This window comes from Chinchilla lanigera, unplaced genomic scaffold, assembly GCF_000276665.1.
Source record: "Chinchilla lanigera isolate Chin_1 unplaced genomic scaffold, ChiLan1.0 scaffold00088, whole genome shotgun sequence".
Lineage (NCBI taxonomy): Eukaryota > Metazoa > Chordata > Mammalia > Rodentia > Chinchillidae > Chinchilla > Chinchilla lanigera.
The window spans coordinates 8,679,162-8,695,637 of NW_004955489.1; the positions used below are offsets into that span (position 1 = coordinate 8,679,162).

The following is a 16,476-nucleotide window of genomic DNA, read 5'->3' on the forward strand; positions in this document are numbered from 1 at the left end:
ATTTGTTAATGAACTTTTCTCATTGCCAACAGCTTCAACCCAGTCCCCTCCTCCCCAGAAAGACAAGTTACAGTTAATGCTTAAACATTCATCTTCTCCTTCTAATTGCTGTGTAGGAGTAATTCTGTGATTCTGGAAGGAAACTTCAGTGAATAAATGAACGACTCTCATTTGCTATTTGGAAGTTATAAAAATTACAAGACATCATTCCATTATATTCCCTCATTTCCTTGTCATTGGGAAAGGTTCCAACCTTTCATCATATTAAAAAGCAATTATCAAAATGTTTTATTCCATAATAAGTTTGACTACTAGGTGAGAAAGTATTCAGAAATCAAAATAAGGGGGTTCTTTTTAGCATATAAACAGGTGAGTCAACCCTCCCAATCAGAAAAAAAAATATCGGTGAAAGATGTCTCTTGACACCATCCATTTGGAATTTGTTGCCTTCAGTTTGGTATTTCTATAATGCCTGATCCACATTAAACCATTGTGATTGCATTATACATGCTGTCTTCTCACTGACTATGCAAGCTGTGGAGTTGCAGTCCCTACGAAAGTTGTTACATAGCATTATTCACTAAAATAGGCTGGTCTTCATTAGAAAGAATTCAGAAGGTGCTCTTTCCTGCCATCAGTCAACAAGTAATAGGCTCTATAGCCACCGTATACAGGGCACTATGCTTCTGAGTTGGAGAGAATTACCAAAGGATTTAAAGATATGCTACCTAACCCTTTGGTAATAATCCCTAACGTTTGTAAAGGACCTTACACTTTACAAAGGGCTTTCTCTAAGTTTTCATTTCTATGCTTTCAATAACCCAGAGAAGGCAGTAAAGTAGATCTTACCAATCCGTATTTGATAAATGAAGAAACGAAGGCTCAGAGGGTTTATATGCCTTGCCCAAAGTCATGAAGCTAGCTAACAAAGCAGCAGCAGCCAGAACTAGAGCTACCAACTGTACCATGAAGAATGCGGTGCTCCGTTACATCCTGTTGCTTCTCACATAGCAGCAAATGCAGGGGCCTGCATGGAAGAGACGGTGTAGAATCAAATCACATATATGGTAGAACCATCAGCATGGACCATCAGTCAGATAGGAGCAAGAGATAAACGGTGAGGTGAACTGAAGCATAACTCCCGGCAGAAGCTACTGACTATATGGCATGCTTCTGTGATTTAGAAAAAAAAAGGTGCTTGCTTCAGATAGATGCAGTCCTATCCAAATCTCCTTATTTTTTTTTATCGAGATACATGTAATTTACAAAATTTTTGCAAGGAGTAGAAAAGGGGGGAAATGGGTGAAGGCCTTGCTGAGCATAGATTAGATTTCAGCTATCACCATTTCCCATGTCGGGTAGCTTGGGACTGGGCATTTCTACACACAGGCACAAGGTGGCTGCAACTTGCATTAGCAGAAGATCTGATCACGGGAAAACTCAGTAAAATTTTTGCTACTCAAAATGTGGTCCTTTGGTCAGCAGGATGGGTCTTCCTCGGGAGCTTGTTAGATATGCAGAATCCCAGGCCCTACTTTCAAACCCACGCTCTCAGAATCTGCATCGTGATGAGATCCCCGAGTAAGTTGAGAAGCCCCGCACTGTGAAGGAAGGCAAACCAAGAGCAGGTTTTCCAAAGTTCAGGATATGCTGGGAGTTGGGGGGGCGGGGGGGTGATGACTACCCATGAAATGGCAAGCTGTTTGCTGGGGTTGGAGAAAAGCCACTCAGAATAAAAAGGAGCCTCCTCCCCTTTAATGGCACCATATCTGCTTGGAACTCAGTTTGGAATCAACTTGTATTCTTCCTGGATTACTTCATTCGACAGAAATTATTTGAACTGTCCCTGATACACCAAGCCCTATGTGTCGAAAGCTCAGCATACAGCGGCCTCTGTCCTCAAGGAGCCCACTGCCTAGACATAATAAAGGACGTGCAGTTCAGTCCAGTAAACAGCCCAGTGATGTACGCAACATGCTGGAGGAATAGCAAACAACTGCATCTGTGACATTTGAGTGATATGTTGAAAGATGAGGAACCGCCCACCCAGAGAGAAGGGCATCCCTCACGGCAGAGGTGTCTATCTTCACCACCTGACCTTTTACGGGGGTCAAGCTTAGTTTATATCACACCCTCTTCCTCCATCTCAGGGCCTACCTAGTACAGTAGCCAATGCACAGCTGTTACTCAATGAATGTTTGTTAACTGACTAAAGAACTGACAGCCTGGCTGAAAAATTGACTGAATAACTTCGGAAAGAGCAGCATTCAGAACAACATCAGAAGTAAAACAGTTCTACGGTAGCCCAGGAAATTGTGCAGTTATGATCTACGTGTGGGCTACAACTGGAGAAATGAGGGAAAGATCTAAGAAATACATGATGCTGGGCTTTCTTATCTGAAAGGAAAATGTAACAATGTGACAGAAACATTTTTAAAATGTACCTTTGTTAAGTCGAAATTATCTTTAAAAATGAGCCCAGTGAACCTGCAATCAGATCCACTCTCTCCGTGTGAGCTGAGTGGAGGGCCCTGGGAAAGGCTGCTGCCAGGAATTAGGCCTCCTTTTTGCAGCTCCCCGTGGGGTTCCATTTTGCTTTGGGTGAGAGAATGGGAATTTTCCTTTTACGAATCTCCATTGGGCGGAACAAAGCAGGAGTTCCCTGAATGAAATTCAAGCATTAGTCTATTTTTATGATCTGCATAATACTTCCACAGAGGGCCAGAGGGAAGAAGTCACAGACCAGCAAGCTGGGGACCCAAAGGAGCTCCTCTGGGCCTTGATAATGCAGCAAAGCTCATTGCAACCCGACAGCCCCAGGGCTCCATGCACTGAATATTCAGTTATGTAGCATAATTGGCTTCCATCCTGCATATGCTGCAAGTTGAACACAGATGGCATTTTCTACAACATAAATCCACTTCAGAAATGTAAGTTAGACTGTACTCCTTAGTGTAAAAAATTATTTGGGTATACAGGGAAGGGTCAAGTGTTCAGTGTAGTTGAAATCAAGAGAGCTGGTGGGGGTCTGTAGTAGAAGGAAAGATTTCATGCAAAAGGTACAGATGTGCTGAACCAAACCCATGAGATGTGGGGGAAGAAAACAGTGGGGATTCCAGAGCATCTCAGAAATTAGGGATGAATTGAATGTGGGTGGTCAAAGGTTGGGCAGAATTAAGAATGACTCCTAAATTTCTCATTTGCACAGTGGCATAGTCTGGGGCCTAGGAGAGAAGACAATGAATTTGAGTATAAATGTGTGGAGGTGGAGGTGCCTGTGAGTCATTCATATGTCCTATAAGAGTGGGAAATATAGCGCTGGAGCTGAGAGGGAGGACTGGAGAGACCGACTTGCAAGTTAGGAGCACATTGTTAGTGAAAACCATGGAGTCAAGTATTTCTGCCAGGGAAAATACACAGAACTAAGAGAGGAGGAGAATGAAGGGAAACCTGAGAAAATCTGAGTGATGGGTGGATGGATGAATGGATGGATGGATGGATGGATAGAAGGATTCAGGATGGATGGGGTTGTCAAGAGTTTGCAATGCTACAAGAGGCTGCAGGGCATAAGGGCTGAGAGGAAATCATATTGATCCATCAGATCGTCATTGATGTTTCCCAAATAAGTTTCAGTGGTGTGGGGGACAAAAGAGCTAGGTGAAAGTCAGAGGAAAAATGGCTGCAAAATGAAAAGCTGGAAATCCTTGCACAAAAGAATGAGGTGGTTGTTTGAGCAAGAGATAAGTTCTAGTGAGGGAGTTTTAGTACGTCAGAGTCTTGAGCATGTTGCACAGAGAGGGACAGATTTGGGTGATGAGAGAAGGAATACTGGATGGGGAGGTAGGTCCAGAAAATATGATAGAAAGATGTATATCAGAAAGGAACACTTGTGGCTTTGAAAGAGGAAGGAATAAACAAATAAGTAAATAAACAGTAGAAGGTGGTGATCTGAAAAACATCCTTGTCATTAATAAAAATATCAGTGCCTAGAGAATTATCAAAGAGGAAAGATGTTATCAGGCTCAGCTGTGGAAAGGAATAACTGATGTGAATCTCTCATGGCAACTTATGATTAACTGACATATAGCATCCAAACAACTATGCATATATATATATATATACACACATATATATATCAGGTAAGCTTCTTACTTATTTTTATTTTTATTTTAGAGAGAAAAGAAAAACAAAATAACACAGACAAAAACAAAACACAAAAACTAGAAAAAGGATACAGAATTTCAAAACAAGACGATGGGAAATAAACAATGGTTGTTGTATTACTTATTGTTATCTTCAAAGTAGTTGCTCAGATTACCAGATATAGGTATGCAACATTGATCAAACAACTAAACATTAACTGTTCCTTTCAATAAACCAATAGAAATTAGTAGTACAATCTTAGCTATCTTGTGTATATATACATATATTTTTTTCCTTTCCTTCTTTCTTTTTTTTCTCCTTTTCCACATCCCAGTTTTTCTTTCCTATTGAGCGGTTTCTTTCCCTTTCACAATATTTATTGTACCTTTGAGATTTTACTTACTCTTTCAGGTTCTTACACTAGGGAGACAATACAACATTTACACATGTGGATCTGATTCATTTCATTTATGAGTATGGTCTCTAGTTGTATCCATTTACTTATAAAAGCCTCGAGTTTGCCTTTCTTTATAGCTGAGTAGTACTCCATTGTATAAAATGCCACCTCCTTTTTATCTGTTCCTCAGCTGATGGGCATTTTTGTTGTTTCCAAGGTTTTGCTATGACAAACTGTGCTGCTATAAACATGGGTGCACATATATGGCTGTGGTATGATATTTTCAGTTCTTCTGGGAAAATACCCAGAATGGGAATAGCTGAGTTAAATCAGACCTCTAATCCTATTTTTTTGACGAATCTCCAGACTGATTTTCAAAATGGTTGCACTAGTCTACATTGCCACCAACAGTGAAAAAAGGTTCCTTTTTCCCAACAGCCACTCCAGCATTTGTTGTTGCTTGATTTCTTGAAGGTAGCCATTCTTACTGTGGTGGGATGGAATCTCAGTGTTGTTTTAATTTGCATCTCTTCAATGACCAATGATGATGTACATTTTTTCATGTATTTATTCGCCATTTGTATTTCTTCATCTGAGAAGTGTGTGTTCATCTCAGATGCAGATTTTTGGATTGGATCTTTGAATTTGGAGGGTCTGACTTTTTTCAGTTTTTTATATGTTCCAGGTATAAGTCATTTGAATTACCAAAACTGAATAGAGAAAATATGAAAATTCTCAATAAACCAATATCAGTTAATAAGGTTAAAAATGTAATTAAAAATTTACCAACAAAGAAAAACCCAGGTTCTGTAGGATTCACTGCTGAATTCTACAAGAAATTTAGAGAAGATCTAATGCCAATACTCTCTAAACTCCTTAATGAAATTGAAAGGGAAGCAATACTCCCTAAGTCTTTCTTGGAGGCAAGAATTATCCTGATACCAAAATCAGAGAAAGATACAAACAAAAAAGAGAATTACAGGCCAATCTCCCTAATGAACATAGATGTAAAAATCCTCAATAAGATACTAGCAAACAGAATTCAACAAATCATCAAGAAAATTATACACCACAAGCAGGTGAAATTTATCCCAGGAATGTAGGGATGGTTCAACATACACAAATCAATAAATGTAATGCACCATATCAACAGAGCCAGAGACAAAAATCACATGATCATCTCAATAGATGCACAAAAAGCTTTTGATAAAGTTCAGCACTCATTTATGATAAAAATCTTACAGAACATTGGAATAGATCATCTTTATCTCAGTCTGATAAAATCTATCTATGACAAACCAACTGCCAACATCATACAAGATGGACAAAAAAATGAAAGCTTCACTCTAAACTCAGGAACAAGACAAGGGTGTCCACTATCACCACTCCTCACAGAGGTAGAAAACACTTAGAAAACACTTTAGAAATCACTTCTAAAATTCATCTGGAACCAGAAGAGACATAGAATAGCAAAGGCAATCCTGAGCAACAAAAACAAGTCAGGAGGCATCACAATCACTGGCTTTAAATTATACTACAAAGCTACTGGGATAAAATCAGCATGGTACTGGCAAAAAGATAGACCTGAGGACCAGTGGAACAGATTAGATAATGCAGACACAACTACAAACACATTCAGTCAGCTTATCTTTGACAAAGGGGCCAAACACATTCACTGGAAGAAAGATAGGCTCTTCAATAAATGGTGCTGGAAAAACTGTCTCTCTACATGCTAAAGACTAAAAGTAGACCCATGTCTATCACCACTCACTAAACTGAAGCAAAAATGGACCAAAGATCACCTGAATATTAAAGCAGAAACACTAAATCTACTGGAAGAGAAAGTAGGTCAAAATCTTGAAGACATAGGGGCAGGCACAGTCTTCATGAACAAAACCCAAACTGTATAGGAAACACTTCAAAGAATCAACAACTAGGATCTCATCCTATTGAAAAGCTTTTGTAGTGGAAAAGAAATCACCAATAGAGTAAAAAGACAACCCACAGAATGGGAAAACATTTTAGCTAACTATCCCTCAGACAAAGGTTAGCTTCTTTTAACCTTTTATTTTTTTCACTATTAGATGCTATTTAGGTATGTTCCATCTTCCTCACTTGTGGCTTATGCAATATTGCTGGTTCACTATCTTAAAAGATTTTTAGAAGGAACATTGGATTGGACAAAAAAAATTTTCAAATGTCAGTTTACTTCCTTGACATTTACCCTGACAATTATGGGACAAGAGAGAGAGAGAAGAGAAAGGGAGGAGAGAGAAGAAAAGGAAGTGGAGGAGACAGGGAAGGAGAGACACAGAGACAGAATGATGTATATACTGGAAAAAACAAAAGTAACTTTATGACTTTATCACACTCAAGAGACATGCTTGCTAATGGAGGTACTTGTCCCATTTGAGAGAAGATTATGTTTTGAAAGAAGCTTTTTCCTAGGCCCCTGGTAGTTACATATAATTGCTACATCCTGGGAACACAAATGGGATGAAAACTCAGCAGATGTGTCCTTTGGAGGTCACTTGTGAGACGTGGCTTGATGTGCACTATAGCAAAACTTATTCTGAGATTTTTTTTTTACTCCCCCACACAACGACTCATCTATTGGTCTGAGACATTAAAATCTGTGATTTTAAAAGATAGACTTGGAAAATACTTTTAACTCTAGCATAAAGTGAACATTATCAAAATAATAACTACCATTTATTGAGTGCCTGCTGTGTGATAGACACACTGCATATATTAACAGTGTTCAGAAACTTTTATTGAATCTTTTATTTTTTACATAACCCTAAGAGACAAGCAATACTATTTATTTATACATATATATATATATAAACTGAGGCTCATCTCCCAACTAATACAAAAGTTTTCTTTTTTTTAAAATGCGCAGCAAGCATCACTGAAGAATTGTTTCCATTCCCTGTTTCCAATTCTTTCTTTTTTCAATTTTTGAATTTTTTTTATCAAGACTATTTGCAGTACATACAGTTTACAATCATCTTGGAAAGTGGGTACATGTGCACGGTGCAGCTTGTTTCTTTTTTAAATCCCCTTTCCTTTCCCTCTCGTCTCCACCCCATCCTCCGCTAAATCTCCTTTCTCTCTCCATTTTCATTCTCATTGATGTTATTAATCCTAGCTCAAGTTTATTGCATATAATATTTATATTCATTGAGGTTATTAGGCTTCTGTACATGGCATATCTTTATTCTACTTAGTTTCCCTTCCCCTCTTGCATCCCCTCCCCTCAGTTTCCTGCACCCCTTCCCATTTGCAAGAGATGCACCCGCATCTCCTTTTAGCCATTCCATATTATGATCTTTGTCTGTACTTTGCCTTACTCAAATGAGAGATATCATACAGTAGTTAAGCCTGTGTGCCTGCTTTATTTCACTCAATATCATATTTTCCAGTTCTTTTTTAGAGTCACTTCAGTCACATCCTTGCCTTCACCAGTCCATAAAAGCTGCTCCATCTCTGTCTCCAATCACCTCTAAGTTCCCAATCCGTGGGTCAATTCTCAATCTTAATTTCCTTTGATCCAATAACAGCATATAAGACAGTGAATCACTCTTACCTCCTTAGTACACTTTGTTCCCTTTGTTTTCAGGGATACCACACTTCACTGAAGTCTTCCAACTTCACTGATCCTTTACTGATTGTACCACTTCTCTGGGGTAGGGCTTCAGAAATCAGCCCTTAAAACTCATGTCTATTTCCATCATTCAAAAGGTGGTCTCATCTGGCCTCAGCATTTTGTAGGCCATCTATACACCCACATCTGTACACCTATAATTCCAAAATTTATTTTTCTAATATAGATTTCTCCCTGGAACTTCAAACTTGTGAATCCAATTCCCATTCAACATTATCTCAACAAAGAAGTCTAATAGACCTCTGCATATGTCCAAAACACTGTTCTTGGTCTCTCCACAATCAAAAGGTAAAAAAAACATTGTAAGGATTAGGATTGTAGCTCGGCATTAGGATGCTTGTTTCACATGCACAAGACCCTGGGTTTGATCCCTAATTCTACCAAAACAGGAGTAGTGTGCACTACAACATCACCTCGTATAAGTTATATATGCTTTAATATTAGGTGAAATGTATAATATTTAATTTTCCAATTTATAATTTTTAAAGGTTTTTTTTTAAAGGGAAGAAAGAATGAAAACCTGCTCGAAATTACACCCTTTCTCAGATGAAGAAAGTGTCTTCAACCTCGGGTTGTTCGTTTTAAAACTTTGGAGTCATTGCTGACATCATTTTTTTCTCATTCACCTTTCAAAATATATACAGAATTCAACCATGCTCACCATCTCCATTGCTACCTCCCCATCCTTGGGTCTCATCAGTAATGCTTCTGTCTGCCACACACAGCCACGTGTCCAGGTCCCTTTTCTCTTTGCTCAAATGGCACTTTCTCAACACAGCTTACCCTGACCACCCTATTTGACACTGTAACCTACATCCTCGCCCCACAATCCCATGTCAAAGAACCCTGATCAACTTTCCTTTAGTTCCTGACATTTATCACCTCTGAACACATCAAATAATCTACTTACTTATTAAGTTGTTTGCTGTCTGTCTCCCCCTGTTAGACTGTAATGGCAGAGATTTCCAGCTGCTTTGTTCCCTGTGATATCCCAAATACCTAATCAGTACCTGGAACATAGCACCCATATATGTTTGTCGGCTTGAATTAGCATGTCTTGCCAAAGTTTCATTAAACAGTGATAGGCCTAGCTTTCAAACTTCAGCCTATGTAATAACAAGTCCCATGCTCTTGACAGCTCCATCCCCCAGCAGCGATTCACAGCAGGTATGCATAGAACCCTTCTTGTAAGTCAAGAAAGCAATGTATTGTTACAGCCGAACATACCAAATGTTAGGATGGAAATAACATTGAGTTGAGCAGGTAATGCAATATAATGTACTGCTCAAGTTGTTATGAAGGTAAGCTTTACTGGCTTTAACTACTCTTTCGCTGTGTAGTCAGGGCAGGGCAGCCCATGTTTTTCCAGATTTTATTTCTGGTTTTAAAAAAAAGTTATGAAGGACACATAAACCACAGAATGGGCTTTATTTCATTTACGAAGCAAAGAGAAAAAAAACAGAATAACAACCACAAAACCAGTGACAATTGTCCTGAAGGAGCACAGGGAAAAAAAAAATAGTAGACTCTCAGGTGATTTGGAATGAGCTCAAGAATTGCAGCTAAATGTGATTTTTGACCAAGTCATTTCTTTGTTTATAAAATAAGTGGTAAGGTAAAGATCAAAACTAGAGCACCCATATGATCGAGCAATTCCACCCCTAGGTATATATCCAAAGGAAATGAAATCAATACTGTCAGAGAAACATAGGCCCTTCATGTTTATAACTGCATTGTGCACCATATCCAAGATACAGAAACACCCTTAGTGTCCGTTGACAAATGGACAGATAAGGAAATTGTGGTATATGTACACATGGAACACTATGCAGCCTTATAAAGAAGGCAATCAGATCATTTGTGACAACATGGATGAGCCTAGAGAATATTGCATTAAATGAAATAAGTCAAACTCAGAAATAAAATACAAGTACTGTATGATCTCAGGGCTGTAGAATCTTTAAAATGTCAGGCTCATAAAAACAGTGGAAATAAAGAGTGGAGCAATGGTTGCCAGGACAGGAAAAGGGACCCTACATTGGTCAAAGGATACAAACTGTCAGTTATAGGTTCAATCAGTTCTGAGAAGCTGCTGTAGAGCATAATGATTCCAGTTAATACTATGTATTATCTACGCGAAATTTGATGAAAGTACTAAGAGTGGATTTTAAGTATTCTAGGCACATGGCAAGATAGCTGTGAGGCCATAAACATGTTGATTAGCTCGGCCATGGTGATCATGTCACAATGCATACATATATCAAAACATCACGTCATACACATTACATGTACATCATTTTTATTTGTCAATTATACCTTGATCAAGCCAGAAAAAGTCCATTGCAAAGTACAGGGCAGCCCTAAATGACCTGCTCATTCTCCTCCAGCAGTGATCCTGTATAAACTTATTGTTTTGGTTTAAAGATAAAGATGTGGCTAGCAAAAAAAATAAGTCTCCAAGAAGTTTGGGAAGCATTTTGATTCATCTAAATTTGTTCCTTTATTTAGTTAGTGCCTTGGGTGCAGAGGGTTGAATTAATCACGCTCAGCTCACAGCACATTTATTATCTTTGGTATCTTGTTTAACTTATTTATTCCCTGTCATACCCGCACTTCACTCAGTTCTCTTCCTCTCTCATTAGTAACTAGTGTTTTCTGCTTCATTACACTATTTTTGCTTGTCTATATTCTTAGAAAATGTACATTATGTGGAGTGAATGCCTTTTTAATTTCTGTAAAGTATATATTATTAATATATATTTATTCTGTTTCTTACAGTTGTTATTTTTTTACCTATCCCCTTTTTAAAAAAACTACGCCTGTTGCTTTGTGTACAACTAATCCTTTGCTTCCAACTACTGCAACCTACTCCAGAATGTGTGACCTGTGAGCAGGTCATTTAGGGCTGCCCTTCGCCTCTGCACTCTCTCAGTGATGGATGCCAGATTGCCTGCAACTCCTTGTCACCATAAATAATGCTGCGACGAGAGGCATTCCAATTTAGAAAAGAATTGTAGGTGAGAGTGCAAATAGGGAGCTGTTTCTGAGCTGTGACTGGAATGATGAAGCGCTTCCGGTAGGGTCTCCATTTCTCCAAGGTGCTGGAGAGCCTCTGCTGAAGGAATTAGACCCAAGTGCTTCAGCCGGGGTAACAAGCAGGACGTGGGCAAACATCATTCCTTGGCACCACAAGAGCCCAGAGTGGACTAGTAAGTACTACGAATCAATCAACTCAGTCAGTTGGGGATTTTTATTAGTACACGTTTGCAGCGTGACATTTACATTCATTTTGGGGAGTAGGGACATGTACATAACACAGCTTGTTTCTTTTTCATCCCCGCTCCCCTCCCCATTTTAACACTGTGTAGATGTTCCACCTCTGCCCTCACCCCCAGGGGGTGACCCCCACGCAGTCTCCCCAAATTGTCCAGACCGCACTCTGGGGCCTAAAGCGCATCTTTAGAGGGCCTACAGATTCCGCTTGCATGCTCAGGTCATCTATTCTCCACAGCAGCTATTTTAAACCTCTGTCTCATCCCTGTCCTCTCACTCTCACCTCCTTCTTCACGGAGAAAACAGCAGTGATCAGACCGGCGTTCCCTGAAACCCGCGTTACCAAGCCCAGAAACTCACCTGCGTGCGTGCCCACGCTTGCGCCCTTTCCTGTTACAAGGGGTCTCCCTCCCTTATGTTGGAAAGGATTCATTCCATCTGTGTTGGGGATCCCACCCTTCCTTGTTGCTCTGTGGGTTAAACTGTAGCCCCCCTCGATAGTCCAGCCTCTGTAGGTGTACTAACTACTTCTTATAACCATTTAAAAGTTTTTAAGTCTCTCTGATATAAATATCGCTTTTCATTTATGTGTTTCGTAGTACTAGGAATTGAACCCAGGGTCTCTCACATGCTAGGCAAGTGCTCTGCCACTGAGCTATAACCCCAGACAGTTTTACTTTTTTGTTTGAGATGCGGTCTCACTAAGCTGCTCAGGTTGGACTCTAACTTGCAATCCTCCTGCCTCCTGAGTAGCTCCAATTTATGACCTCCTCTCCACCAGCTCTTGAAACTTATAACTAAGTTTATTAAAAGGGCTACATTTGTTTTCCCTCTGTCCTCACTGCTCACTCTCCTGGATCTAACCAAAGTTTCCTTGTCATTAAGTCCAGAAGACACATTTTTCTCCTTTTACTACTTATATTCTCAGCAGCGCTTGTCACTATTGAGTACATTGTCCTATATGAGCTGCTTTCCTTGGTCTACAGAGCACCTGATATTCCTGGGCTTCTTGCTGCCTCTGTCCTTTCTTTCAGGGTCTCCTTTACAGGCCGATCCACCTGTGCCTGGTCCTCAGTGTTCCTTAATTCCGGGCCTACTTGTTTCCATTCTCCTCTTCATACTTCCAGTTGGCAATCTCCTTCATTCCTCTGGTGGCTCTGACTGCCACGCTTATTCCCCAAATCTATGTCCCCACACCTAACTGCTCTTTCTGCTCCAGACTTACATAGCTAGCTCTCTTCCAGATGTCTCCATCTGAGTGTCCCAGGCCTATCTCAAAGGCTTATGACCCAAACTGAATTTATTGTCTTCCTCAACGAATTCCCTTTGAATACTTCCACTTTTACTATATCAGGGATGCTTACCTCACTGTGTATATTCTTCTTATTATTAAACTTTTCATTAGAACCTTCATTAGAACTATTAACTACAACTTTTAAATGAGAACTTTTTAAATTTTAAAAATTAGAACATTTAAAATTTTAAATTAGAAAAGTTATGTACTCGTGTTATCAGAACTAAGAAAATATAAAATTATAAAAAACAAAAAAGTGAAAGTCTCACCAATCCCTCTCTCCAAAAGCATTATTAACAATGAGGTATATATCCTTATAGACATTTTTGGTACATAGATACGGATATCCATGCACATACACGTGGATAGCACATACTTTTCCCTCAAACACCACTGCTGTTTTTACTTATTCTGTAGTTTATCTTGTCATGTACTATCACGCAACTTGATTTTAGCAGAACATATATTGTAGATATCTTTGAATTATTAATCATATTGCTGCAATTCACTCTTTCTATTGATTGTGTACTGTTCCATACTATGCTCAATTTAAATTTATTTAACCATTCTGATATTGAAGGATCTTTAGCTTATTTCAAGTTTTCATTATTTCAGGGTTGTAGTGAATGATCTTGCTCATAAATCTTTATACCCTTGTGCTAGGATCAAAATCAAGGAGTGAGATGTCTAAGCGAAGAAGTATGATCAAAAATACTGTGAATTATTAATTTTTTAAAATTTTATTACAATAAAAATCTTATGGCCATTAAGCGCCCTCAAAATACTCCCCGCTGCTTTGAGCACACTTCTCTTATCATTCTTGCCACTTTCTGAAGCAGTTGTGGAAGTTCTCTTTCATGTCTTTAGTTGCACTATTTTGACTGGTTCAATGTCCTGAATCAACTGAAAACATTTGCTTTTCACAGTCGTTTTGATTTTAGGGAAGAGCCAAACAGCACGTGGTGTCAGGCCCAGTGAATAAGGTGGATGAGGACATAGTGCATTGTTTTTATTTGACAGAAATTACTGGAAACATTTGATCAATGAGGGGTGGTCAGAAAATACTGCAAATATTTACACTTTAAAATTTATTACACTAAAAGACAAATCTCCATTAGTCCTTCTGAAAATATTCACCCTCACTTTGAATGTGTTTATCCCACCATTCTTGTCAATATGTCTTTTACTTTAGTAAGGGTTTGGTTTTTTTTTTTTAAATATTTAAACATTTACCATACCTCTTGATCACTCTTTGTTTGTGTATATTTCAGTTTGGATAGGTACTGCTAAAGTACCCTCAAAACTGTAGTTTCCTTTTACTTTCTAGTTGAGGGAGAGTGTGCATAAAGTGCGTAAAGCATACTATTTTAAGTGTATAACTGGATGAACTTCTACATGTGTATATACCTGTGCAACCACCATCTATGTCAAGACACATTTCTACCATCTTAGAAAGCTCCCTCTGGTCCCTTTCCAGTACGTGCTTTTCCTTCAAACACCACTGTTGCTTTTATATAGTCATCAATTACTCTTACCTTTTTAAATAAATGAAGTCATAAAACATATTCTTTAATGTCTGGCTTGTTTGTTCATATTATTGTGTATATCCATAGTTGATTCTATTTTTACTGAAAAGTAATACTCCACTGTAAGAATGTCCCACAATTTGTTTATCCCTTTACCTGTTGATAGACATTTGAGTTGTTTCCTTGTATTTTTGTGTACACATGTTTGCATTTCTCTACAGTATGTAAGTCAGGAGTGGAATCGCTGGCTCACGGGGTATGTTGAACTTTATAGGAAACTACAGAACAGTTTTCAAAATAGCTGTACCTGGTGATCTCCTACTAGGTGCATAAATTGATTGAACCTTCCATTAGCAGAAGGTGAGAGTATTACACACTGAATTGTTACTGCACATTTGTTTGTCTTCCCAGAAAATTCTAAGAACTATGTCTGTTCAGAACTATGTTGTTCAGTACTTCGATGCTCAATAGATATGTGTGGAATTGGACTAATAATTTAGTAGCTACTGCTTATTATGCCTAAATATCTCTGCCACACAGCTTGAGGAGTTAACACTAATATTACTTTGGACAAACTGTTATAAATGTAGATGTTTTATCACCCCGATGACAGTCCTAGTTTCTCGTGAACAGAACTGTGGATTTTATAGCATTGTTCCTCCTTTATGGTGGTGAGATAGGACTGGTGTAGTGATGATCATGCCGTATTTGGTTAGCTAACATATTCAAAGAAAGATAAACCTCACTGAAACTTTTACTTGCTCCCATTTTTGAACTTAGGTCTAAAGGAAGCAGAGAGAAGAGAAGGATTCTTTTCCACCCCTGACTAGTTGCACAATCACCAGCCCCACTACAAGGAAGTATTTCCCCAGCCTCAGGTCCTTAACCTAATTTCTTAGGCCCACTAAAGACCTAGATGATGCAGGCTGGGGAAGTGTGATCCACATAATGTTGTATCCTTATGTCTCTACTGCTGAAATGGCCAGTATCTAAAGATTCAGTGTAGCCTAGGTTTGTATTTTTCCCCGGCAATTACCTCAAGTTTCCCATTCCCTTGGGAATCCGTAGGTTAAGGATTCAAGAAATCTTTCTTGTATGAACTAGGCCTTCATCAAAATTCACTGCAACTCAGATTCATTTCCATTTCTAGTCCCATTGTTGCCCACAACCAACTGAGCATGATGGATGAGCTGGCTAACATTTTGAAGGTGAAAACTATCTATCTATTCCTCTAACCATCTATCTACCTTGTCCCCTTCTTATATGAGTGCCTTTGCCCTATTAATGTAGCACATCCTTCAATCTTGCCTTCCTTCACATCTAAATGATGGAATATAAGCAAAAATTCTCAACTTTGTTTCTATGATGAACACTAGGTTAACATAAGTAAATCTTGGAAACTTGGGAATTTGCCAGTCCTGACTTTTTGTTTAATTTACATATTAATTTGTATAGGACTGCATATGTTAAGGAAACATCTGTACTTTTCTTATGCATTTAGATGAGATACTTTTTTCAATATTTGAAGTTACTGCTTATTATTGATTTCTTTTGGTCTTTTTGAAATATATCACATCAGAGTCCACCAATGTGGTGCCCTGAAGGCCACCTCTTTTCTATCCCACTTTGTGAATATCTTGCCAGTGGCACAGTAAGATGGAGAATGCAAGCAGCATGCTTCCTAGGTTTCCTCATCAGGCAATGGAGTCCTCCCTCATCAAAGCTGAAGTGTTTTGCAAGTCGGGATTAACATGCATTGTCAGATATTTTGGGGGAACTCTTAGAAAGCTGTCTATTGGAGCATCTTCAAAAATGTCATCAGTTGTGAACTCATCTGGAGGGATGTGGTAAGGCAGAAGAAGACAATTAAACACATTTTCATATATTGATTTTCTTTAGAGTGAGGTTAATCTGTGTACCTAAGATCTCTAAAAGTCACCTTTTCTAACAGCACTCATCTGTCATCCAGGATGCTTATCTCGAACTCTTATGTTGCTCTCTCAACCCTGCCTGATTCATCTTAGCTTTAAGAAACAAATGAATATGTGACTAAGACATGGGAATGTGGAGGAGAAACCTCCTCTTCTAAGTACTACTAGGCCCTCCTGAAGAAGTGCGCTAACTGAATTAGGCATTCATTCAAAGAAAATAGATTCAGACCTAAATTGTGTGTGTA

General features: G+C 38.8%; 1 protein-coding gene across 1 annotated transcript in view; it reads right to left on the reverse strand.

Moving 5' to 3' along the window:
- Window positions 1–11,106: 11,106 nt before the first annotated feature.
- The window catches only part of Adgrg4 (adhesion G protein-coupled receptor G4), a 111,091-nt gene continuing 105,721 nt past the window's right edge, over window positions 11,107–16,476 (reverse strand). Inside the window, exons 25-26 of the mRNA XM_005404615.1 lie at window positions 12,845–12,926; window positions 11,107–11,322 (exon numbers count right to left, since the gene is read on the reverse strand). Of these exons, the coding sequence (XP_005404672.1) occupies window positions 11,107–11,322; window positions 12,845–12,926 (298 nt within the window). The remainder of the gene's footprint in view (window positions 11,323–12,844; window positions 12,927–16,476) is intronic.